General features: G+C 40.2%; 1 protein-coding gene across 3 annotated transcripts in view; it reads left to right on the top strand.

The window, feature by feature from the left end:
- Positions 1 to 27,620, top strand: part of ARMH4 (armadillo like helical domain containing 4) — a 125,607-nt gene that overhangs the window by 31,011 nt on the left and 66,976 nt on the right. For 2 of the 3 annotated variants that reach the window (XM_036117472.2, XM_078053759.1), the window contains exon 5: positions 7,374 to 7,631. In XM_036117472.2, coding sequence (XP_035973365.2) covers positions 7,374 to 7,631 — 258 coding nt within the window. Of the gene's footprint in view, positions 1 to 7,373; positions 7,632 to 18,987; positions 19,160 to 27,620 lie in introns of those variants that run through there. The other variant, XM_036117474.2, reaches the window with a different exon arrangement.

Raw genomic sequence — 27,620 nt, 5'->3', positions numbered from 1 at the left:
GGTAGAATTTAGTGATTCATTGGTTGCATATAACACCCAGTGCTCATTCCATCAAGCGCCTTCTGCACCTGTTGTTCTTATATGTTGCCCTTGTGCTTGCTACAAGATTATTTAGAGGAATGTGTTTGTTACTAATTGTTTATCAATTGTTACTCTGTGTTTTTTTAGACCTAGGCAGTTGTTAAAAACCTGGATCTAGCTCATTGTTTGTGCATTCATTCACCTGTCCATCCACTCAACAAATACTTCTTGAACACTGCTGATGGCCAAGCCCTGTGCTTGTCATTGGTTATACAACATAGGACAAGGCCATCCTTCCTTTATCCAGTAGTTTTCCGCCTTTCTGGGTCAAACTGCAATCACGTACATTATTTTGGTGATATTTGGAAAGGTGATCATACCTTTTTTTGTTACTGATCTGTAAGAGCAGTCACTGTTCCACAGAAAATTGCAGCAGAGTACCGCTGACATTCTACTAAAGATGTTTAACAGCTACAAAATGATCGTAGGCTCCTACAAAATAAGAACATTCACTGGTTGACAAAGATAATGAGGAAACAAGGCTATAAAAGAGAAATCTCACTCCAGAAAGGCTTGTTTTCCTCCTGTCTTCTCTGCACAGTTCCTGAAACTTCCTTTTTCTAGAGCTATCTTCTCAGGCTTGCGATGTAATTCCTCAAGTACTAAAAGTGACAAAATAGTAAACCTTTTAAGTTCCTTTGTGCTGAAGGGCAGGGTTGATGGTACAAGGGGAAGGCTTTCCTCTCTTATCCCCTACGGCTGTCAGGGCCCTTCTTTCCTTTCCAGTATAAATTGTATACTACTCCATAGGGCGTTTCTGGAGAGAGTATTCTGCCAAGAGAGATACCATGGCATGACATGGCATCTCATGTTGGGCATTTCAGGACAGGGAGGAGGAGAAAGAAGGCTCCATTAGGTTGGTTGAGTGTGGGACGGATTATGAGACATGTTGACCTAAGCAATGTCATTCAAATCACATCATGAAGGTAGTGATCATTTTGTTGGCCCAGGCTTGCTTACATGCAGCCTGACTTTGTCCTTTTCATTATTTTTATGGCTCTGACTTTATTGAGGTATAATTGACAAATAAAATTATAAGATATTTAGAGTGTACATTATGGTGATTTGATATACACGTAACATTGTAAAGGGATTCCCACCACTGGATTAATTAACAGAGCTATCACCTCACATAGTTACTTTTTTTGTGTGAGGACATTTAAGTTTTACTCTCTTAGCAAATTTCAGTGATACAATACAGTGTTATCAACTATAGTCACCATGTTATAAATTAGATCTTTAGGCCTTATTCATCTTAGAGCTGACAGTTTGTACCCTTTTACCGATCTTTCCCTGTTTTCCCTACCCTCTAGCCCAGGGCAACCACTTTTCTACTTTCTGTTTTTATGAGTTAGACTTTTTGTTTATTTTATGAGTTAGACTTTTTTTTTTTAAATTTAGATTCCGCCTATAAGTAATATACCATGTAGTATTTGTCTATGTCTAAGTTCTTTCACTCAGCATAATGTCCTTTTGTTTCATCCATGTGGCAAATGATAGGATTTCCTTCTTTTTAGAGGTCAAATAATATTCTATTATACGTATATCACATCATCTTTATCCATCCATCTGTCAGTGGACATGTAGGTTGTTTCCATACCTTGGCTCTCGTGAATTATGGGACTATGAACCCCAGAGTACAGATATCTCTTTGAGGTATATTGTTTCCTTTGGATATATACCCAGAAGTGGGATTGCTGGGTCATATAGCTCTATACTTTAAGGAGAAGGAATTAACTGAGCTTTTTGAGGGTCATGTAGAAGTTGTCCTTGGTGGGTGGTAGTGGTCAGTGGTCAACAGTTCAGTGATGAGAGCTGAAAACGCAGGGCTTTGCCTTCGTGTTCCTAGGGGATCAGTATCATACTGTCACAATTATTCCATCAAGTGCAACCCTTTTCGGTTTGTGGAAAGAAAAGGCAGCTAAAAGTGATTTTATAATGCTTTAAAAATAAAGAAATGTTCTTTTTTAGCCTATGGCCAATTTTTGTCTACAGGAAGGTCAGCAAAGCCATCAAATAGTTGTGATGATTCCTGATAGTTTTCTCCAAATTCCAGTGACCCCATACTTTTTCTCTGTCCAGCTTCTTCCTCAGCTTCTCTTTATAATTAGAGTCCCTGGTCCATCTTTATTTTCCCTGAGATTTGTTGAGATATTGTTTTACTTCACTGAGATATTGTTGACATATAACATATGTAAGTTTAAGGTGTACAATGTGATGATTTGATACTCTTATATATTGCAAAATGGTTACCCCAGTAAGGTTAGTTAACATTTCTATACCCTCGCATAAATACTATTCTTTTTGTGTTGGTAATATTTAAGATCTACTCTCATAATAACTTTCAAGTATACAATACAGTGTTGTTAATTATCGTCACCATACTGCACATTAGATCCCCAGGACTTACTTGTGTTACTGTTGGGAGTTTGTACTCTTTGCCTGGTCCATCTTTAATTACTTCCTTCACACACAGTCAACCACCTCCCTCCCCCACCCCTCCATCACTGAACCCTTCTAGCAAAATTTGCTGCCGGTTCAATCTCTCTGCCTCCTCTACCCCTCCCACCCATGCCTGCACCCAAGCAGCTGAAGGTGGCTGGAGAAAAACACAACCCCCTTAACATGTCTCACTTTAAATGTATGATGTCACATCTCAAGTGGGCCCACAGGGCTGCCTGCCAGTCCTCCCACATTTTCCTGGGGAATTCACTTGTCCATTCTCCAAGATGACTGTTTCACACTTTCTCCTCTCACCTCAGACCGCCAACATTTCTTTTTTCCTTCTTAGTTTCTTATTTGACTGAGAAAATAAAAGAAATATGAAGACAACTTTCACATATTCCCACCACCAGATCTGTCCTCCTGCCTGCCCCTGTGCCCACTGCAGTGGAGGATGGGTCTGAGCCAGCCTGTGCCCTGGGTCCCATCCCTTCTCTGCCATAGCAAAGAAACCAACCTCACAGAGTGGCCATGGTGAGCCAGGCTTAGTCCTAAGTACCTTACATACTAACTGATGTAATCCTACAGCAGCCCTGTGAGGTAGGAACCACCCTAGTTTTACCGATGAGGAAGCCGAGGCACTGTAAATTGTCCACAGTCACACAGCCACACTACATTTGTGTGGCTCAGGTCCACATGTGCAACCGTGGCCAAACCTCATCTCCAGACATTCCTCCAGCAGCCCTGTCCCCTGTCTCCTGACCATCAATTTCCCCCTCTCTACCAGATCTCACCCATAACTTCCAAGCAAATTCTAGTATCTCCTATTTTGAGAAGGTACCCTGGGCCCTACATCTCCTTCCAGCTACCCTCTTCTGTCTCTGTTTTTTTTTTTTTTAACATTTTTTAAAATTTAAATTCAATTAATTAACATTTAATGTATTATTGGTTTCAGAGGTACAGGTCTGTGATTCATCAGTCTTATGTAACACCCAATGCTCATTACATCATGTGTCCTCCTTAATGTCCATCCCCCACCCTCCTCCCCTCCAGCAACCCTCAGTTTGTTTCCTATGATTAAGAGTCTCTTATGGTTTGTCTCCCTCTCTGATTTCATCTTGTTTCATTTTTCCCTCCCTTCCCCTATGATCCTCTATTATGTTTCTTATATTCCATATATGAGTAAGATCATATGATAATTGTCTTTCTCTGATTGACTTATTTCACTTAGCATAATACCCTCTAGTTCCATCCACATCATTGCAAATGGCAAGGTTTCATTTTTTGATGGCTGTGTAATATTCCATTTTATATATATATATATATATATATATATATACACACATATACACACACACACACACACACACACACACATAAATATACCACATCTTCTTTATCCATTCATCTGTCGATGGACATCTGGGCTCTTTTCATAATATGGCTATTGTTGTCACTGTTCTTTTTTTCAAAGTTTTGTAAGTTTTTTTTTTTTTTTAAATATTCGCTGTATCTACTTTCTTTTTTTCTAATTTTCTTTTCAACCACTCTAGTCTTCCTACCATTCCACAAAACAACTTAGGTTAAGTCACTAATCACTTCCAAAGTGTCAAAGCCAGAGGTAATGTCAATGCCGGAGGGACAGTCTCAGTTTTCTTACTCAGGCCCTCAGAAGTGTTTTATTCCTTCGACGCTGTCCACACCTCACTCGTTTGGTTTTTCTCGCACCTCAGTGGTCACTTTTCCGTCTCCTTTGCTGGATCTCCCTCTGCTGGCCAACTTCTAAACGTTCGATTGCCCAGAGCTTAGACTGGACCACTTCTCCTTCTGTCTTCACTCATTCTTTTGGTGATCTCAGCCAGTCTCAAGGCTGTAAATATTATTTCTAAATCAATGAGTCCTAGATTTTTATCTCTAGCTTTGATCTTCCCTGGGCTTCCAGCGTTTCCACTTGGAAGTTATCAGCATAGCAATCACATAATTAATGCGTCTCAAATAAAATTCTTGATTTTGCTCTTTACCCTTTAGTTTCCATCTTTAATAAAGTGAGATCTTCCTTCCACATCCCACATCGTAATTATCAGTAGGGCTCTGCCTTCAAATTACCTTCACATTACTCCCAGATCTGACCACCTCTTCCTGCTTCCAGATCTACAACCTCATTCAAAGCACCATCATCTTATTCCCTGGCTTGTAAAATAGCCTCCCAGTGGGTCTCTTTGCTTTGTCTCTTGCTCTGATATAGCCTGTTTTTCACCCTGAAGCCCGTCATTCCTTGTAAATATATATTAGATCTGACCCCTTCCTACCCCTCCCACCTCATTTCCTGTCCCTTCTTGCTCCCAGGCCAGTCTTTGCCATTCTTTGAACACAGCACACATCTGCCTCAAGACTTTTGTTTTTGCTGTTCTTCTGTTCCCTGCTGCTGGGAATGTTCCTCCTGTAGATATTGACCTAAATTAAACAAGAACATTCATTATTTTGGTATAATCTCTGTTCAAACTTTACCTTACCAGAAAAGCTTTCCTTGATCTCCCCATCCAAAAAAGCAGAACCTGCCATTTTCCATCTTCTTTCCGGTTTTAATCACAGTGTCATGTTGTATTATATCTCTTTGTGTGTGCTATGTGTCTCCTTGAGTGGCCTGTCAGCTCCATGAAGGCAGAGACAGTGCTGTTTTATTCCTAGTGCCCGGAACTAGGTGCTTGATAAATAGTCATTGAATTTTTGGAATAGCGAGAGGTATTAAGTCGTACAAAATTAGAGGATATATAAGAATGAAAGGTTAGATGTAATATTTTTTAAAAGTTAAAAAAAACCCTGTAAACAAGAGGTGCAAAGGAATGTGTGTGGACAACATTGTCTAGAAGCAGAAAAAGAGAGTCTCAGAATTCCTGGGTGGCTCTAATCCTCCCTCTTTCCTTCTCCACCATCCCAGGAGAGTTCCTTTTTGCAAACTGCCTTGTGGAGAGCTAAGACAAGAGGCCAAGGGCAAGGCCTTCAGTGAGCTTTGTGAGCTCTCATCAGGGGCTTCAGGGTGCATCCATGATGAGGGGGGAGCCTCGAAGTATTCCTAGAAAATTAAAATTGGTGAAACAAAGTAAAATTGGGGATCATACGTTTCCTACACCTACTCCGCTTAAAGCATTGAATGTGACAAATTGTGAATTGAACTCTTATGGTGATGGTAATGATAATGGTTTTTTCAAGTGTGCTTTTCTGACTGTCTTTGATCAATATCCTATTTCCTAACCTCTTTTAGAGTGGAATTAAGAATGTTGATGTAATCATTTCCACTTTCTTGGGTCGGTCTTCCAACAGGAGCCAGGAGTGCATATATGTACCTCTCACTTAACATGTTGTGACTTCTACTCACTGATATGGAAGAAGAATAAAAGGAAAATTCTGCCCAAATGATGAATTTTCTTGTTTAGTATTATAAGATACAAAAGGATTGGGACACTCTTTAAGTTCTGTTAGTATTTTAGTGTGCTTTCAAATGGGCAAATCTTTTTTTTTTTTTTAATCGAAGTATAGTTGACACACAATGTTACGTTAGTTTCAGGTGTACAACACAGTCTCTACGTTATGCTTGTTCATCACAAGTGTAGCTACCACCTGTCACCATACAATGCTATTCCAATACCATTGACTATATTCCCTGTCCTGTACCTTTTATCTCTGTGACTTATTCATTCCATAACTGGAAGCCTGTATCTCCCACTCCCCTTCACCCACTTTGCCCATCCCCCATCCTTTCTTTCCTCTGGCAACCATCAGTTTGTTGTCTGTATTTATGGGTCTGTGTCTGCCTTTTGTTTGTTTGTTTATTCATTTGTTTTGGTTTTTAGATCTCACATGTAAGTGAAATCATATGGTATTTGTTTTTCTCTGTCTGACTTATTTCATTTAACATAATACCCTCTGGGTCCATTCATGTATTGCAAATGGCAAGATCTCATTCCTTTTATGGCTGAGTAACATTCCATGGTATTTATATATACCACTTCTTTATCCATTCATCTATCCTTGGATACTTGGATTGCTTCCATATTTTGGCTATTGTAAATAATGCTGCAATAAACGTGGGGGTGCATATATCTTTTTGAATTAATGTTTTCATTTTCCTTGGGTGGAATTACTGGATCATATAGGATTTCTATTTTTAATTTTTTGAGGACTCTCCATACCCATCTTCTACAGTGGCTGCACCATTTTGCATTCCCACCAACAATGCACGAGTGTTCCTTTTTCTCCACATCTTCACCAACACTTGCTTGTCTTTTTGTTTCTAGCCATTCTGACAGGTGTAAGGGGATATCTCATTGTGGTTTTGATTTGTATTTCCTTGATGATGAGTGATGTTGAGCATCTTTTTATGTTTGTTGGCCATCTGTATGTCTTCTTTGGAAAACTGTTTATTCAGGTCTTCTGCCCGTTTTTTAACTGGATTATTTGTTTTTCTGGTATTGAGTTGTATAAATTCTTTATATATTTTGTATATTAACCTAGTGGGTCCACCTTTAATGGCCTCCAGAAAACAGGGATGGGATGTTTTCTACTTTTGTAAATATAAATTTGACTACTAAAAATTTATATTACCTGAACTTTGACTCCAAATAAACATGCTGTGTACGAATGATCTGACATAACTGTGATTTTGAAAGTTTAAAACAGGTATATGGTGAGCACATAATCCTGCAAGGCCCACATCGCCCAACTTCGGCTATAAAATTTGTTTCCAAAGGTCAAGCACAATTATTTTGTAGTGTTTGGGTCATTTCAAAAGATTCGTATGTAGGCACTTACTGTATTCCTTTGTGTTTCTTGTTGATTTCTTTTTTTCCTAGAGGGAGAAGAAGATGAGGATGAAGAGGATGAGGAGGAGGAAGATGAAGAAGAGGAAGATGAGGAGGAAGATGAAGAAGATAAAGACACAGAGTCCCTGGATGAGAGCTTGGATGGTGATGCTGAACTGCCTGGGTTTACTCTCCCTGGCATCGCGTCTCAAGAACCTGGCTCAGAGCAGGGAAACCTGGGCCCTTTGGATGGAGCTACCTACCAGGTGCCAGACGCCATCAAGTGGGAACAGCAGAATCAGGGCCTGGGTAAGAGTCATGCGTGTTTCCTTCCTCCTCCCTCTCCTCCTTTTATTTTTCTAAGGTGGCAGCTTTCTTTCTTGGCATCGATTATGGAGCAAAATGGATTTTCTGGTGATGTTTATGGATGGTTCATTTCAGAAAAAGTCATCAGTTTTTTCTTATATGTTTATATTTAGTGCTCTTAAATAGCCAGGCTCCAAACAGTCCCCAGCTGCCCACTAAGAGCACAGTTACCTAGTTTTTGGAAGGAATTCCATCTTTCCTTCCCAGCTGGAAGACAACTCTAGGTTTATGGGAGGACTTCCAAATGGGGAGAAGACGTGAGTAACCAGTGTGCTGAACAAGCAGCGTGAATGGTCTGAAGTCACTAAACAAATATATGGTGTTACCTTCTGTCGCTGTGGAATTTGCTCCCTAGGAGAAATTCTTCCCCCCACCCCTGAGTGCGTGCTCAGCAGTCTTGTTGCTTTTCTGTTTCCTCTTAAGGCTGCATTTGGTCGTCAGATACAGGCTCAGTTCAGCAGTCAGTGTCCAGACACCCACGTGCTTGCTCTCTCTCGGGCATGGCCCGAATTATCCTGGGGAGGCTCCATGGATGCAGGCTGACCTCACCGCAGACACTCTCTTCCTGGTCAGCAGGGACGCTCCCCCATCTGTCTCCTCTTGGCTTTTTCTGGAGAGATGCTATAAGCTCTGGGTGATTCCTTGAGGCCTTCCACTTCTCCAAAGAAATACCCCCTCTGAAATTCTCTGAGTCTTTAACAGCTAGCCCCATTTATAACCTTCAGTGCAGCAGAGGTTAGGTTTAAAAGTCAGTGTTGGGCGATTTCATTAAAAATTTGGATGTTGGTCTGGAACTTTGCTCTGGAATATCATACTCTTGTATCGTGGTGCCTCGGTTGAAATGTCCAATTTCGAATCCTATTGCATATGATTTCTTAAAGATCATTCTTCTCTCTCATGAAAACTCTCTTTTAGATCTGTGGTGAGAAAGGGTGAGTGCATTAATACGAGTGCAGAGCTGGAAAATCGCTGTGTCAGGTTATTGCATGATTGTGTAGTTTAAAATAAGCTCTTTTTAAAAAAAAAAGATTTTATCTATCATCTATCTATCTATGTATCTATCTGAGGGAGAGAGAGCACATATGCGTGCATATGAGTGATGGGGGCTGAAAGGGGCAGAGGGAGAGGGAGAAGTAGGCTCCCGGTTGAGGAGGGAGCCCATGTGGGGCTTGATCCCAGGACCCCAAGATCATGACCTGAGCTGAAGGCAGGCACTTAACCGACTGAGCCATGCAGGCACCTCAGCTCTTTTTTTTTTTTTAAAGCTGAAATTGGACTTGGTAAAACTTTTAAAGGTTTACGGTCTAAGGAGGAATGCTTTTCTTTGATGAACTGTCCTTTCTGTTTGGTTAATTAATTCATCCAACAAACCTAACTGAGCACCTACTCTGTTCCTGGAACTTTGCATGGCCCCAGGAACAGAGAGAAAAGCAAGAGTGGTGCCTTTCTTTGATTAGAGCAGAACCCACTTCATAAAGGTTTCAACGTGGGAAGGGTGAGTTTTATAATAAAAGTAGGTTATAAGAGGGCGAAGCAGAAATATGGAAGCTAGCCTTATTGTCTTCCTGTGCTGCTTCCTGATTCCAGCCCCCATGCACAGCTAAGTATTCTTAAATTAGAGATACCAATTTAGTGACTTGTTATGCTTTTAAAGGTGATTCCCACAAGTCCTGAGATTTTTTTTAATATATCCGAGTTTCTCTTACTATAATAATTTACCATTTCCCCAGAAGTCCCTTACCTTTTACTGTTACTTCCTTTCCTGGTAAACTCATTTTATCAACATGTTTTTAGCACTGAGTTTCCTGGGAACCAAAACAAGGAACAAATCTTCCAAGCTGGTTTTTTTTTTTTTTTTTTTCCCTTCCACTGTGGGAAGACTGTGTTTGAGTAATGTCTGGGACTAGAATTTTATTTGCTCATCAACATTTTCTTAGAGTGACAGGAGTATCTCTCCTAGTCACTTACAACCAGTAATAACTTCTGGATCAATATTAATTGATACAGTTTTCTAAATACTCTGAGGTCAGATGAGACAGGAAAACCTCTCCTACTTGTGATGGATTTTGTGGTAAGTAGAATAGTGTCTGTGTCCTAATCTCTGGAACTTTTACCTGGCAAAAAGGACTTTAGCGAGGTGATTAAGTTAAGGATCTTGAGATGGGGAGGTTATTCTGGATCATCTGGGTGGGCCCAATATAATCACAGGTGTCCTTGTAAGGGGGAGGTAGGAGAGTCAGAGTCAGAGAAAGAGATGTGATGAGAGAGGCAGAGGTCAGAGTGATGTGGCCATAAGCCATGGAATGCTAGCAGCCTCCAGAAGCTTAAAAAGGCAAGGAAATGGATTTTCCCCTTGAACCTTGAACCTCTAGAATGCAACCCTGCTGACACCTTGATTTTAGCCCCTCAAGACCCATTTCAGACTTTTGACCTGCAGAACTGTAAGATGATAGATTTGTGTTGTTTTGAGCCATTAAGTTTGTGGTAATTTGTTACAGCAGAAATAGGAAACTAATACAGATTTCAGTAAGTATTTCATGGGAAGCATCATTTTAGGAGTAGAGCTACATGGCAGCTGTAGTCAGAGTGTGAACATTGTAAACTTAAGTGTAGTTTTTCTTTTTCAAAGATTTAAGTATTTATTTTAGAGCGAGTGAGAGAGAATGAGTGTGAGAGTGGGGGGAGAGAGAATCTTCAAGCAGACTCCCTGCTGAGCACAGAGCCCAAGGCAGGGCTCAATCCTAGGACCCTGAGATCATGACCTGAGTCGAAATCAAGAGCCGGCCACCCAACCTACTGTGCCCCAATTGTAGTTCTTCATGAATCATTAAAAGTGCAAAAATTGAGACCTTTTAAAAAGTAATTCTATTTAATATAATACCACTCTAATTAACCTTCTTCATTCTTGTTTTCAGTTGGGTTATGTTATTTATAAATTATCACATCCTATTTTATAATTTGAATGATATTCCAAAGCAAATGCTAAAACCCATATAAACCTTTAAAAATGAACAGATTGAAGTGGGTAGCTGGGATTGGCTAAAAATAACACAAACTCTTTGAATAGATTATAGTTTCATTTCCTGTGAAGTAACATGAGCAGACAACTTAGATGACTTTCTAAGCAAAGCATTAGATTCATGGCCTCAAATTCTCTGAACTTCTGTTTTCTGCTTGTCACATACACTTTGCCTCTAAAGCTTTGGAGGGAGAGATCTCAGCTTCTTGATCTTGCTGTTGAGAGGTGTGAGTGGAATGAACTGTATGTCGTCGGGATAGAGAGAATTAACAGTGAAAGTCCCCTGTTATGGTCGAGGTGGATCGATTGATTGGTAAAATGCTAGTAACATATAGGAAGTTCTTTATTCAAATATGCAGAATCAATTTCTTCTCTTATCTAACAAGTTCATTTTCAAATTTATTGGCAAGGACCTGTCCAGAGAGCAGACGTGGTGACTCACCCCACTTCTAATCCTGTTATATACTGTAATAAATCACACAACTATGCTTTTTAATGTATAAAATCAATATGACCAAAGTTGAGTCAACATATCCATTTTAATGCCAAAGCATTTCCAATGTAATTAATACCTGGGGGTTCTTTCCTTTTTGTATTCTATCTCTGTCAGGATGCCTCTAGCTATAGGTAGCAGGAACCTTAAATTGGTTTGAAGAGTAAAGAAATCTATTTCTTTGAAAACAAGAAGTCCAGAGACAGAGCTCTTGGGTCAGTTGACTCAGTAGCTCCGCAGTCATCAGTGACCGAAGTTTCCCCATCTTGCTGCACTGTCCCCCTTGGTGTGTGACTTTGTCCCTGGACTGGCCTCCTTATGGTTGCAATGGCTGCAGTTACTTCCAGCGTCCCACCCAGAGAAGACATTGTCCAGAGAAAGGAGGCTGTCTTTTCACCATGTTTCTTTCTTAAGAGAGAGCCTTTCCTAGAATCCCCCAGTAGAATTCTTCCTGCCTCTAATCAGCTGGGGTTAGGCCACATGCCCATTTCTAAACAGTCATTGCAAGGGGTCTGTGATCACATGGCTGGTGGGATGGTTGGGGGTGGGTGTCAATCACCAGGTGATCACCCGTGATTCCTGTGTGTTTCTGTTCACTTCCTTGTATCTGATACTATCCATGTCTCTTCTATCCTCTAAGAATCCCGTGGTCAATCCTGTTAAATTAATGACCTTATTTTTAATATGTCTTGAGTTCATAAGTTCTGGATGAGAGCCCGAGGGAGGCATTGTTCCATTTTCTTCCTCAGGAGACCATTTTGACTACTTTTCCATTTGGTTGATGTTCTGGATGGACAGCGCTTCCAAAGCCATCAAGTAGTTAAGTGCAGAATTATTATAGCTATCTTCACTTTTTTTTCAAAGCCTACATCTAACATTAGAATGGGCTTTTGATTTAGGAATAGAATACTTTTCTCTGGAGGTCTTTAAAAAACATGATACGTATTTAATTAACAGACTAGGGTTGTTTAGCAGAAGAATGAAGAGCTCTATGTATCTATCTTTTCATCAGACATTCAGTGAGCACCTACTACGTGTGTGCTGTATGCTATGGAAATACTGACAGGCTGACATATGATAAATTACCATGGGGCAGAGAGTGGTCCCATAGATGTGAGGTCAGTGGTTGAGCAATTCTACTGCGAGGACCTGAGTCATCACTTACAACCAGAGGTTGATTTGAGTGGCAGCCATCTGTGAGGTGTGACTTCAAGGGGGTTTTGCCTGGTCCCCTAATTTATATCACCCTTTCTGCCTTAACATGGTGCCTACTTTTCAATATTAGAGCCTTCCTTTGGATTGAGATTGAAGGCCTTGAGAAGGCATTCAAAAAATGCAGATCTGCTATCTGGCAGGATAACTCATTAAGATATTATCATTTATTTATTATTATTGTTATTAATTTGCCAGGCTCATTAGCTCATGATTTTGGATGATGTTAAGACAAAAGAGAAAGGAACACAAGACAATGAACTGTAGGCAAAGCGTATGGGGGTTGGACCCTATAGAAACCGAGCACTTGACTGTGGGAAAGTCAGGCCTTTAGCCCTAAAATATGCCAGCTCTTCTCCTTCTTCCCCTTGTGCTCCTTCTTATTCTTTGAAAACACTTAACATGTAGCTGAGACTGAACACTTAAATATACTCCAACTTGGGCTGTGGCAGCAAGGAGAAGATGCTCCGCAAAAGACAGTGACATTTCAAACAACTCTCCACTGCAACAAAAGTCAGTGTATTTTGATGTATAACATGTTAAGCTATGGATTAAAAGGTTGCTCAGGAAGCTTCCTGGGCTAATGTAGGTAAATATATGTATGAAAGGAGAGGGAGGAGTGGAACCTTAATCCAACATAACCAGCACAAAGTGAGTGGCAGATTGGCTAAAGCCTCCAGACCAGTGGTTCTCAATCTTGGCTACCCATTGGAATCACCTAGAAAGTGACACAATATACCGAAGCCTGGGTCTTACCCTAGAGGACAACTGTCCTAGATTGATCTACTGGTTGTTGCCTTGGGGTAAGGCAGCTTCTGTTTATGCAGGGGGATGGAGAAAGAGGATTTTAAGAAGTGTTTGTATATTCTATGAATGGAATCCCCATTAATAGAGATTTACATGGCTTTTAGTGATCTTCTGTATATTGTGTTAGTGTGCCTTAAGAAAACCCTCCCCCAGCTTTATACAGTCACATTGAGATCAAACTTAAAGTCAATATCTATGCTTTAGTTTCCCCAGAAAGCCAATGGTCACATTATGGACTCCTGAATCTGGATGGGGGGAGGTTTGTCCCCAGACTTCTGCATCTGGGAAGACTGAGCATCTTCTGGTGTGGGTGTCCTCGGTGGGCATCTCCCAATTGCCTGGGGTTTCTTCCTGTCCCAAGTTGGTATCCAGGGTTTCTAGATTTGAGGGTAATGCCATTTGCCCTTTCTTTGGAAAGGACTGAATTATTTTTTCTGGTCAGAAGGAGCAGAAGATTTAGGTGCAGACCTCCTTTTTCACATAGGCAAGGCACCCTGACGCCAGACTTTAAAATAGAGATCCCTGCCTCTCTCTGCCTCATGAAGATGAGCCCATAAGAGAAAAGAGGTCAGTCTGCAGAGGAGGACGCCTTCCAAGGCCAAGATTTTATTTCTTCATAGATCTTTCCATTTGAGCTGTTGGATTACTTGCAGGTTAGTACTAGTTGGAGATTCCAGGGGAGAAAAATCTGTCCATATGCCTGTGCTGAAAGATTCAACAAACTCAGGATTTCCGTAGGCTTTAAAAGCACTTATTTCCTGAATTTTCCATTTACTTATTTTTATCCTGTTGTATTGTAGGTATTTTTGTCAGGAGCCTTAAATCCTCTTTTTAGCACAAGTTAGGTTATAAATAGGGTAAATTCATAAAAATGAATAGACTTCCTTCCCGCTGACCGTTTCCAACTGTGCTCACAAATGTCTGCCGAGGACCACAAAACAGAAATTCATATGAACCAAAAGTCAACAGGGGAGCTGGCCAAGCCTACAGAAAATCAGGTGCTGGCCTAAAAACAATTTAATGTACTCTTGTTCCTTCCTGTCATTTTGATGTTCATGACCCTTCTGATGAGCAGTTATGTGTATTGGCTACAAACTTTCGTGTTCCTTTAACATAGGAAATGTTAAGCTGTTTGGAAAGAGGAAAAGATTGATGGCATGGAAAAGTTTGTGGATTGTGCTAAATTTTTTTTTAAGACTGACACCTAATGACTTTTCAGAGCTGTTTGTAAGACTTTTGCACCAACAATCTCAGGCTGAACTGAGGCTTCAGGAATTCATTAATTCTAAGAGTCATAGGCAGAACTCAGATCATTAACACACACACACACACACACACACTCACCGTTCACTTTGCCCAAGTTCGCTGTGGGACACTGAAAGTTCCCTTCTCCTCCTAAGTTTCTTTTGAGAAAACGAGTGAGGAAAACCCACAAAATGGACTTAGTAGAGAGTGTCTCTACAGCATGGTGACAGCCACAACTACCCATGTGTACGATTTTTATGTTCAGAGCAGCTAACTCCCTCAGACATAAAGCCTCTCTGAGGATAGTCCTGTGTTGAGGAAGGGAAATCAGTGTTAGTTGTTAAAATAAAAATCTTTGCACCAGCCGTGTCTCTCCAGTACTGAGGTAGTAGGTTCTGCATGATCTAAAAGAACTGCCAACCTCTCAAGCTGGCCTCAGGAAGCCAAAGCTATTTTCAAAATTCAAAGGACTTAATGGTGCAAAGCAAAAATACAACACAGCAAAAGGGAAGGAGGGATTAAACCAAGGAATCAGACATTTAGATCAGGTCACTTGGAGATTCAACAGTTCATGGATAGGAAGCATTTTTGTCTCTTTTATATATCACTGGTATATTCCAGCACCTCCACGATCCATCTGGGGTCTGCTTTCCCACTTTACTTTTCCTGGCTTCTCTGGTCCAGACTTCTGCCTTCATCAGGCTGTTGTCTCTGTCATCAGAGCATGCATTTCTGCAGACATGCGTCTGTCCATGTGCAGCTCTTGCCGAAGCCTTTCCTGGAACCCCTAACTCACACTGAGCGCTCGTTTGTGAAACTCGCCCAGCAGTTATTGTCAGGATTGCTCAATTTCCATTCACCCACTATCTCATTTTGCTTATTATTTTTTGGGAGCCTCACAACACTTAGCACTCAGCATTGAGTACTGTGGATTGCTTAAAAGGGAGTTCTCTTCCAGCTCGTGACCATTCTGGGCCTGAAACTTTCCGTCACCATTGGCAGGAGGGATGAGTATGCTTTATTGCTCTCTGCCAGTTAAACAGTAGTCCCTTATGTAACTATCCTGAGTTGCAATATGGGGCCGAGGTGAGGTTTTTAAATGCAATTCAGCTCGATTAATGGAAAGAGCATTAGCTTGATTCATGGACAAAATTGGTAACTGATAGGTATTGAAGGCTTCCCGTAATGCTTATAACTGACATTAAGCTTAAATATCATGTGACAGGTAGAACTTCATCTGATAATAACTTTCTCTGGTTCTCTGTACTTACCCCATAGTAGTTTTTACATCTACAAAGCCTTTAGTAATGAACTAATTATAGCATGCCTTTGGGTCATAAACCATAGATAGCATGTTGAAGGCCAGGTTTTTGGGAACATAATCTAGCATTTTATTTTATTTTTCCAACTTTATTGAGATATCATTGACATACAACATTGTGTAAGTTCAAGCTGTACAATGTGTTGATTTGATATACTAATATATTGCAAAATGATTATCAATGTAGCATTAGCTAACATCTCCATTCCATCACATAACTACCATTTTTTTTTTTTTTTTGGGTGAGTAATCTAACATTTTAGAATATTTTTTTTTTCAGAATGAACTTTAAGTGATTCTACATTGAAGAACTGATCAGACCTTGGAAATGTTGGGCCAATTACCTTCATTGTCTTAGCATCTGAATCACATAGAATCAGATGATTGCATTCCCACAGTGATCTATCACTCAAAAATTTTCCAAATAGTGAATTTGGTGGCGTAGTGGAGATAAGGCCTTTGTAGCTTCTACCAAAGAATATAAACAGCCATAGTATCAGCTAGGTGGAAGTGAGAAATTTATTGAGCCTGATTCTCTTTGCTACTGGATTAGAGCTTCCCCTAGTCAGAGAATCCAATTGTCTTTTTATATCTTACTTCTGGGTGCAGGAAAACTATAATTATAATAATAGTATTTTAAATGCTTTAGGGTCCCACTTTGAAAAAAAAAATTCTCTTTTCATGTCTTTAATGCCATATAGGAGATCCTAGATATTTAGTTCTTGTGTCAAAGTTTCACTAAAAATAAATTTGGACTGTTGATTATGGAAATCCTTCTGGAAACCTACACTCAAATATCTTGGCTCCAAATTATTCATCTTTATTTCTACAATGATCTGTATGAGATAATAGACTTAATGCTTTACAGAAGCTGAAGCCCTTATCTGTATTTTCATAATTAAATTTCATTGAATTAGAGAATTAGGGGGAAAAATCACATTTCTTTCATTAGGAATGGCTTTCTTATGTGAAAATTCAGCAGTCACTTTTCCTTTAGAGAACTAGAGAAGGAGTACTGGAACTAAGCCAGAAAATAATCTTTTCATCAGCTACAGTTAATAAAAACATTAATAAGGCACATTACATCTGAGGAGAATGCTGTGAACTAATTCCTTCGTAATCAGAATGCACTTGTAGGCTCAGTTGGGGAATTATGGTGATATAATTTAGTAGGCTCTTCTGAGAATTAAACAAGAAGAAATACTGAGAGAATTGGGAAAATTTTCAGAAAGGAAGAAATGAAATATAAATCGCCCTCGTTGTAAAATACAGAGGGAAGTAAACAAAGGTGATGTTAAAAAGCTTCCAATTATGTTAAAACAAAATTGAGAAAGTAGTGGAAACAGCGTCCTTATCTCTTGATTTGAAGTTAGATGGTGTAAATTAAGGTGAATTATTTAATCAAATGTTATTTGTACACCATACTAAGAATCTGGAATATTTGGAGTCTCTCAGACATTATTTGATCACCAAAGAATGCTCTTGACTTTTGGATTTCAGAAATTAGAACAATTCAGCAGTTTTTCCCTGTCTCCAGCTGAGACCATAAAAGAAGGATGCTAAAGCCTCAAAGCCAAGCTTAGTGATCAGGGGTGGTTGAAGTCAGCCCATGAACTTGTTCATTTCATTTCAGCATTTGAGAATTGATAACCGCAGGGTTCTGCTTTTCCAACTCAGAACTGTTCTGCTTTTCTGTTGGACAAAAAGATTCTTTCACAGAACCTGGCACAAAATATAGATATATGGTCAACAACAGGTCCCAGTTTCAATTCATGTGGAGCATCTTTAAAATAAACTTCACAAACATACAGATTATCGAGACCCAGGGAAGGAATTTAAAGTGAAGAAGTGCTCACAGCTGAGGGAATTTTGATTGCATCTTCCATCTCTAAGTTTTCCTGCAGGGCTGAAATATTTCTGAAATAATGGGATTTGAATTTTAAGCTGCTCCTTTTGAAAGAGGACAGCAACTGTTTGAAACAGGATGGATTTGATGAATCCTTGGGGATAAATACTCAAAGTAATGTTGGCTACTTCCAACTGCTTAAGGTCTGATATGAAATCAGCCATAGGCAGCAGGTGAATGACTACCTGGGTTAGTTTATCACAGGCCTGATAAAGTGTTGCACATCCTGCAGGACCAAGTCCTTGGGCTTCTGAGCCCTGCCGCATGGGAAGCAGATGGGTCAGGGAGGCCATGCACAGAGAGATAAGGTGAAGAGCTGTTGCCACATAGCCCTTACTATTCAGGGCTGAGCCATTGAAACCACAGAGACAACTCATTGACTTAACCCACTAATAAAAACAGGGTTGGGGCAAACCGTGGGAAAAACTATGATGCCAGGAAGTTTGTTTTCAGAGGAATCTTGCAGCCTTTTCTTCCTCCTTCTCCCTGGTCACCATCCTCCTCATCCTCACCTTTGCACTCTTCCTTTGAGCTCAGGTGGCACCCCTGCAGGACCTCCCTGGCATCCAGAGGGACCTCGGTGTTCTCTTAATTCCTTTCTCTGTATTGAAACACTCTTTCTCAAAGACCTTGGTTTGGAGACTTTTGAGGGACATCAATAATTCATAGTTGTTAAAAGATACATTTTAAAATTAGAATTAATCATAATTCTCATTCAGCTATAAAATGAAAATGTGTCAGAGATTTTGAAAAACTCATTAATTAATAAAGGAACCAGGCAGATGCTACAACCAGTTCAAAGCAGAGATCAAAGAATCATAAATTTACATAGACTCAAGGACCATTAAAATGCATTTAGAAATGGACGCTGGGTGACTTTTTCCGATTTTTTTCAACTGGAGAAGAATTATTTGTATTGCTCTGAGTTATCTACAATTTAAAGAGTTGTAAAATAGTCCAAAGGCAGTGCAGAGCCCTAATGGAATCATGTAATTTTCAGAGGCTTCAGCATGCCATTGCAAGGGTATTCAATAGTCTCTTCCTTATTCTAAAGTTTATATTTTTTTCTAACACCCTAAAGTAAGAATACCTTGTAGCCCTAATTTGTTTGGAAACATTTCTATTGTGAAAGAATACTTGTTAACTCAGGGAAGACATTGGATAAGTGGGAATGTATCTGTTAGGGAAGGCCAGCTGCTGTAACAAACAACTCCCAGCTCAGTGGTTAAACATAATGGATTTCTTACTTGCCCTTTCACAGTTCCCAGTCACTCACTCAGTTATACTTCCATCCAGGGTCTCCACATCTTTTTGGGCCTAGGCAGCCTCACTGGATCCACTGCATCCAGCCAGAAGGGAGGAGAGAGAAATTAGGAAAGCCTGCTGGGAACTCTTCAGCTTGGAATGGACTGTTCCACTCAGATTATGTTGGCGAGAACTAGTCATGTGCCCCCACCTGCCAGGTGATCACGGTGGTAGTAAATGCGCCGTAGCTGAAGCAAAAGCAGCTTGGTGAACGCTTTGCATTTTCAGGAGTCTGCGTCTAGGAGCAAGTCCCTTACAAGGCAAACCCCAGAACACTATTTGCTGTTTATAAATTATTGCTCGGTCATTAGTGATGAGCAGAACATAGTGTCTCCTCTCCAGGAGCATGTGAGTCACAGGGAAGAAAAATCTGTACTGTGAGGCAGGATATGACATATGCTGTGGACAAAAAAAAAAAAAGTGCTCTGAAGGTACCAAAGGATGGAAGAGTAATTTCAACCAGGAGGAACCATGAGAAGCATTAGAAACAACATACAGGTTGGCAGTTGAGAGCCTAGAATTTGGAGTCAGGAAATCCTGGATTCAAGCCTTCGCTTTACCACCATTGACCCTGGATAAGTTTTCAAATTTTCTGAGCCTTGGTTTTCCTAACTCTAAAAAGGGCTTAATAACTCTCAGTGCATAGGCTTTTTGTAACATTACATGAAGAAATATACATGTGCAAAGTGAAGCAAAAGCTCATTTATATGAAACCTTAAAGGTTAGGTTGCTTTTAACAGGCAGTGAAAGGCAAGGGGTCTGCTACAAAAAGGCCCTTGGGTTCCATTCCTTTCCTGCCTCTCTCCTCAGGGAGCTTTTATATATGGGTGTTCCTAATCAGACTGTATTTGAGAAAAGGGAGTCCACTTACCAACCATACATTTGAAAACCTAGATATTTTTGAAGAGTATAATAGTTGAACTGTTTAAAAACCTGACAAGGATTTCTAGCAGCCTTTGCTGATTTATTCCTTCTTTCCCAACAGTGGTTGTCTGCACAACACCCAATTAACTATTTAGTTTAACCACTGTATTGTGAAGCAATTGCCTGCCTTAGAGACAACATAAATAATTGATTAGTTTTTCACTTTTCAGATATTATTTCTTTAAGCTATAGATAAGGTTTCTGTTTCTTATTCTACATTTTTGCCTATAAGGTTTTTTTTCCAGGTTCATTTATATATTTTAATTTTGGCAACATGTAGGATAATTACAAGAATGCTGTTAGGAAGGAAAAAAAAATCACATGACTACCTTCAGAACATTTAGCATGAAAGCAGTAGCATTAAGATATGAACTTGAAGGAACGCCTGGGTGGCTCAGTCGGTAAAGCATCTGCCTTCGGCTCAGGTCATGAACCTGGGGTCCTGGGATAGAGTCCCGCATCGGGCTCTTTGCTCAGCGGGGAGTCTGGCTTCTCCCTCTGCCTCTACTGTTCCCCCTGCTCGTGCTCGCTCGCACTCTCTCTGGCAAATAAATAAATAAAATCTTTAAAAAAAAAGATATGAACTTGAAAATTGAGAGTGTTCTATCCTACTTAGTTTCCTCATATAAGTTCATATTCCAACTTCTCTGCATGAATGTCTTAATATTTTTATATAGCTGAGCATAATCCTTAGGAAAAAGCAAGTGCAGTGAACATTAACATGCGTACAAATTACCTGGGGATCATGATAAAATGCGGGGTCTGATTCAGGTAGGTCTGGGGTGGGCCCCAAGATGCTGCATTTGTATGAAGCTCCCAGGAGATGTCGATGCTGCCGGTCTGTGGACCACACTGTGAGCGGCAAGGGCCAATAGACATAACTTTTTATCTGGGAAGTTGAGGAAGCCTCACTTGGGAGATTAAGGGGTCCAAAAGGTCTTTTTAAAAAGGAGTTAGAATTTCATGGTATCTGCTTTTATTAAAGCTGCAGTTGGTTGGTCCTCCCATCTGTTCAAGACAGAATTCGTGGGGCGCCTGGGTGGCTCAGTTGTTGCGCATCTGCCTTTGGCTCAGGTCATGATCCCAGGATCCTGGGATCGAGCCCCACATTGGGCTCCCTGCTCGGCTGGGAGCCTGCTTCTCCCTCTCCCACTCCCTCTGCTTGTGTTCCCTCTCTCGATGTCTCTCTCTATGTCAAATAAATAAATAAAATCTTAAAAAAAAAAGACAGAATTCGTTAGATTCTTAGACTAGCTCATTTTGGCCCTATTTTAAAATTTTAATAAAATTTCATATAATTGTGTTGTTTTGTTTACTCTTAACAATAGCGACAAGGGTTGTCTTCAAAAGCGAGAGTGCCTTGTGTGTTACCTACTGCGGAGGAGCAATGTGGACGAATTATGCCGTTCTTGACTAGCGTGTCTAATCTTACTGACAAGTCTTACCACGGACCCAGCTACTCAGATCATTTCCATGGTTATTAGTTTTGCTTATCAGAAGTGTGGAATTTTAGGACTTCCCTGTGGCTGGTTGGAGTGTAGTGCCAAGGAAGCCAACCCCCAGCTCCATTCAGGTGAGGATCACAGGCTGAATCCTAAAAAGAAGCCCCGGGCTGTTTATTACAGGAAGGTCCCGGTCAGAATAAATTGGAACAGGGCAAGTCCAGCCTTGTTCTTGGAAGAAAAATATCCAAGTACATCTTCAAAGTTTTTATTGAACACCTACCTTTTACATAGCATTTTTTTAAAGAGAGACAGAGAGAAAGAGAGAGGGAGATCTCGTGAGCAGGGCGTGGGGAGGGGGGTGCGCAGAGGGAGAGGGAGAGGCAGACTCCCCGCTGAGCAGGGAGCCGGATGCGGGACTTGATCCTAGGACCCTGGGATCATGACCTGAGCCGAAGGCAGACGCTTAACTGACTGAGCCCCCCAGGCACCTCTTACATAGCTTTTTTATGGGCACATTAACATAGAGTAAAATTAGCTTAGAAGCTCTCATTAACTGGATGCTTGCTCTATATCCATACTGCTCAGCACTTGATTTACTTTACATTGTTTGAGTTTCATAGGTAGGTATTATTATTCTCTGTTTACAATGAAGGAAACCTCTGGGTGTGCTTCAGATCAAAATGGCTCCCAAATTTCCATGGTCTCAAAATAGCCATGTCATTTCCAGGCATCACATCCCAATGTGATGATATCCAACTCACAATCTTTTTAAGGAAGAAAGATTCCCAGGAGCTGCTCACAGGTTTTTTTTTTTAATCTCGTGTTGGCCATGGTTGTAGCATATGCCATGTCTAAACCAATCACTAGGAAAATAAATGGAACTATATTGGTCCCATTGAATTAGGCCTGGGGTCAACTGAGTATAGCCTTTGGGCCAAATCCAGTCTGATGTCTGTTTCTGTCAATAAAGTTTTATTGGAACACAGCCATGCTGTTTGTTACCCATTGCCTGTGGTTGCTTTCACCATGCAATGTCAGAGTTGAGTGGTTGCAACAGAGACCTTTTAGCCTGCAAAGCACAAAATATTTGTTATCTGGCCCTTTACAGAAGAGGTTTGCCGACTACTGGCATAGAGGCCAGTGAGGAGCCATTTCCTACACCAAGGAAGGGGCTACCTGGACAGAATAAGGGTTCTGTCAAGAAGTAAGGAGTAAGTGGCTGTTGGGTAGGCAACCCGCAGTGACTGCTCCAGAAGGGGACTCTTTCTTCCAGTGAAGCAGATAGGCTCTGACGGATGTTTGTGTGGGAAGGTAACCATAACAGTGACAGGACAGTATCTTAGACTGAAGTCAAGTGAAACGTATTAGGTGAAAGTAAAAGCAGAAGTGATGACTCCTAGGTCTTGACATGTGAGGGTTTATGAACAATTCTTCCAAATTCAGGTCGCTCAGCTAGTGCAGGGTCCCCTGTAGTTCTCAGGGGTCACGTGTGACAGGATCACCAACAATGGAGGGGAGCAGCTCCTAAGCTTTTGCCTTGCCCTGATGAAAGTTTTAATTTCTGAAGACAAAGGAAACAAGAGGAACTGCGAATATGATCAAGGCAGCACTGGTAGCCAAAATGTGAGAGGCCATGGCCATTTCATTTCCGAGTAGGAGAGAATGCTGGGCTTACTTAGCCACACCTCTGGACTCCAGCAAAGCAGAAAAAAAAAAGCCGAGAGAAAAATATTATCCCTACCCATTAACTGCAAATAAGTACATAACTCATGATTGGTAGTAGTTTCTAAAAATGTCTGTTCTGATAGTACAACTAAAAATGAACCTGATGAGGAAGCAAACAAAAGGTGGAATTTAAAAAACCAATGTGGTTTCAGGAGGAATTTGGATTTCAGAAGAAGAAGAAGGCAGTGTGTGTGTGTGTGTGTGTGTGTGTGTGTGTGTGTGGGAGCAGTAGAGTCAGAAAGATGGAGATTCTATCCCTTGCTAGCTCTGGCAACTTGAGAACATTAGTTAACCTCTCTGAGCCCCAGTTTCCTTATTTGTAAGTTAGGAGAATGATATTTAACCATACAGAGCATTCTTGGAGGCCAGTGCATCCACTCTCGCTCTTGACCTCATTTTTTTTTTTTTCACTTGGGGGTATTGTTGTATCTATCAGTTCTTACTCTTTAAAATCTTCTGATCTTACCAAACCTTTTATAACTGGTGTGTCATTAAGGGCTAAATGTGGTTTAGCTCAGGGGCCTTTAGCTTGTTTCCTTTGGCCTCCCCTGTCCCGCCTGGGCACTCAGGTGATGCTCTTTCAAGTTCCCCCTTGCCAGGTCTGCTCCTTATTCCCTTTTTGGTCAGCTTCTATAGGACCACCTTTCAAACCTCCAGGGTCCCATTTGTTAACTCTCTTCCTTTCTAGCCCTTCCTTTCTTGCCTCCAGCTCCAGTACCCAGTTTTATCCCTCCTCCATTTTCCAAAGGTTTGTTCTCTTTTTCTTTTAAAACAACGTTATTGAAATAAAATTTACATATCATAAAATTCACTTGTTTAAAATGTACAATTCAGTGTGCTTGAGTGTATTTAGATTTGTGCAAGTATCACCATAATCTAATTTTAGAACCTTTCATCACCCCAAAATCACCTTGAACCCATTAGTAGTCACTCTCCCTCCTGCCCCCCAAACCCCAATGCCCCTAGCCCTAGACAACCAGTAATCTACTTTCTGTCTATAGATTTGCTTATTCTGGACATTTCTTATGACATGAGGTCGTTTGTGACTGGTTTCTTTCATTCAGCATAACATTTTTGAGGCTCATCCATGTTGTAGCTTGTATTAATACTTCATTCCCTTTTATTGTTGAATGATATTCTGTTGTATTGATATACCATATTTTGTTTGTCCATTCTCCTGTTGAGGAACATTTATGTTGTATCTACTTTTTGGCAATGATGAATAATACTGCTAAGAACATTCATGTACAAGCTTTTCTGTGGACATATTTTTTCATTTCTCTTATGTAGATTCCTCAGAGTGGCTCGAAGGGGGGACTCAATGCAGGGTTCGATCCTAGGACCCTGAGATCAGGATCTGAGCCAAGTCAGATGCTTAACTGACTGAGCCACCCACGTGCCCTGCCTTTTTACTTTCTTGATGGTGTCATTTGAAGCACTGAAGTTGTTAATTTTGAGGAAGTCCAATTTATCATTTTTTCCTTTTCATTTGTGCTTGTGGTTTTGTAGCTAGAAAATCATTATCAAGGTCATGATGATTTACTCCTATTATAGTTTTCACTCAAAAAAATCCATTTGAGTTAAAATTTGTGTATGATGTGAGGTAGTCCAAATACATTCTTTTATATGTAGATATCCAGTTATCCCAACACCATTTGTTGAGGACTTATTTTCTTTTTCTTAAGCCCATTTTTAGGAGCAGATTAGCCTAATGTTAGCAAATGGCAAAGAGAAAGCAGAACCTTACAATGCTATTTTGCTTTTGTCTTTTTACCAGGGAACATGGTCTTCACACAATGAGGAAGAGCAAATATTTAAGCCCTAAATAGGTGAAGAGATTGTAAGACATTAACTATTTTAAATGGATTGTAAATATTGCAGATAAATTATATCCCAAGATAGTATCTAAATGTAGGGTTGTGGTAGCCTTAATGTTTGTGGAATAAGAGTAAATGGGAGAGGCACTTACAGGCTAGAGAGAGTCAAACAAAATCTTAATTTGCATCAACAGAGAATGGTAGGCTCTAGAAAGTACACATAGGAAAGCTTGGGATATTAATCCCAGCAAAATTGTCTAAAGATAAGTAGATATCTCCTGGATCCTTGGAAAGGAGTGTTCACTAGAAGCCTGGGTAGGTTCACTCTGAATAAGTAACACCAAACTAGCCTCAATTGTTTGTTTCATGGGACTAATAGACAATAATACAGACACAGTGTACCTAAACTTGAGCAAAGTATAGCATAGCTTACAGGTATCCCTAGAGACGAAATGGAAAAATACACTCGGCATAACAGTGAAGTCAGCTGGGTTTGGTGATGGTAGCCCAGATAACAAATGAAATAATGTCACTTGGAGAAAGCCATGAGCCTCACTGTTAGAACTTGACCCATTCAGACCTTTTATTAATATCTTGGATGAAAATACAGAAGGCACAATAAAATGTTAGAAGGAATACATTGGATGACAAGGGTCAAGACTAACAAATAACTCAGAAAACTGGCTAAATCTAATAAGACGAAAGTTAAGGGAAACAAATATGAAGTCCCATACTTAGATTCAAATAGTTGACTACTCAAGCTCTGAGTAGAGGAGGCTTCATTTAATAAGAAGTATTTCAAGTGGAAAAAAAAATCTTAAGTGTTAGAGTTGACAGCGATCTCATACGCATTAACAATGTGAGTTGCCTTCAAAGAGGATGCATCATTTACTGAAGTCTAACATTTGGAAAAAAGAAAGTAGTGCTCTAACTTCATAGTGCGCTTCATTGCCAGTCTTCATGTGTCAGACTCTGTTGGGGTTGGAGTGTCACTAAAGGCTGTCAGTTTGTGGGAGTTTTTTCTCTCGGTTCTGAAAACAGTGGTACAAATTGGAGTTTCAGATTGAAATAAAAGACACCCAGTCCTTTCCTGTCACTGAGCAACTTATGAAGGGAGGAAAAGTTGGTTAGATTTCTTTCTTTCTTTCTTTGCTTTGTTCTTTTCTTTCTTTCTTCTCTCCCCCCCCCCGCCGCCCCCCCGCAGGATTCCTTTAAATAACACTGGATAGTAGTGATTCTTAGGAAAAGGAAGGATAGTGACTCGAATATCTAAGGGGTCATTCATCCTTGGCTTCATTCCCAAGTGCTTTCCATGCATATGGGCATCTCTCCCATTTCCATAAACTTTGAGACCTGGAAACTCATTATACTGCTTAATGATGAGGGAACTCTTCAACAACAAAATGATAGCATACACTCTTCTTGCGTGTTTTGTATGTACCACGTATTGGCTATGATGGAAACATAGAAAACCTGATTTAATCCTCACAATAACCCTAAGAGATAGATAGTAACGTTTTCTCCATTTTACATATGAAGAAATTGAAGATCAAGGCCATATATCCATCCAGTAAGTGGCAGAGCTAAGAATTAAATCCACATCCATTTGGTGGTAAAAATGCTGCTCTTAATAAACAAATCCAAATTCCCCTCACAGTTTTGTGAGCCCTTTCCAGTACCATGCTGGAGCTAGCCCATACTGGATTGCAAGAGTCGATTGTTAAAGTTTCAGGAATTTTGTAAGCCAATTGTTAAACCCAGCCATTATTAAAAATCGAATTATATAAACTTAAATAAATTGTATTAAAACATAGGTAAACACACTCAAAACTCTTCACTTCCTAATTATTTTACTACATTTTACTTCCATCTGTGTTCTTGAGGTTATTTACATCTGTATGGTGGAAATACTATATAGTGGTGTGCTACTGTGGATCTTTTCCCAACTCTACATTCAGTGATGTCCTATTGGTAGCTTGAAATTGGTTACGGTGAGAATATTTATACCACAGAAATGGGCAAGTGTTACAAATCGGGGCTTGATTTACTGTTTTGTTGATTGCCTAGAATTAAAGTGATGGAGAAAATGTTAATAATGCAGATTAAACTTTAAAAAACATGTTGGATCTAGTGCCAAAGCTGAGGGCGGCTTCAGTTTAATGAATATAATTTGTATCAGGGTGAGGAATAGTTGAACAGTGGATCGCTCATCAGATTTAATAGCAGTAAATTTATTGGGAAAAGAGTTAGTGGAAGGGGATGTCAAACCAAAGATGAGTTGCAACCATAGGCTAGTTACAGGTAGAACAATTTGGTGAAAAGCAATGAAAGGGTTCTGTGAGAATCAGTTGGCTGTATAGCACTTACACTAAAGAATTGTATATCTGTTTTTATTTGTACATTGTGTGCTGTGCGTTCTTTATATCAGTAAAATTTGTAATAAACACACACCTGCCTTTTCTCAGGAGTGCTGGTTGTAAGTAAGCATTTACCAGGATATCACCGCTGTGTCCGCATGTTTGGTCTTCAGTGGAAATGAAGAACTTTTACAACCATGCTACTCTGGCGTTCTTCCATAATTTTCTCTTCTCTAGGCAGAATAATCTGTGATTCATTGATCTTTTCCTGTGGTTTTATTTTCCATGTTTTCTCTCAGCAACCTGCATTCGGGCAGAAATCTCTTTACTTGAGGTGTGCAGAACGAGGCACACAC

Source organism: Halichoerus grypus, chromosome 8 (assembly GCF_964656455.1).
Source record: "Halichoerus grypus chromosome 8, mHalGry1.hap1.1, whole genome shotgun sequence".
NCBI lineage: Eukaryota > Metazoa > Chordata > Mammalia > Carnivora > Phocidae > Halichoerus > Halichoerus grypus.
This window is presented reverse-complemented; position numbering and strand designations above follow the sequence as displayed.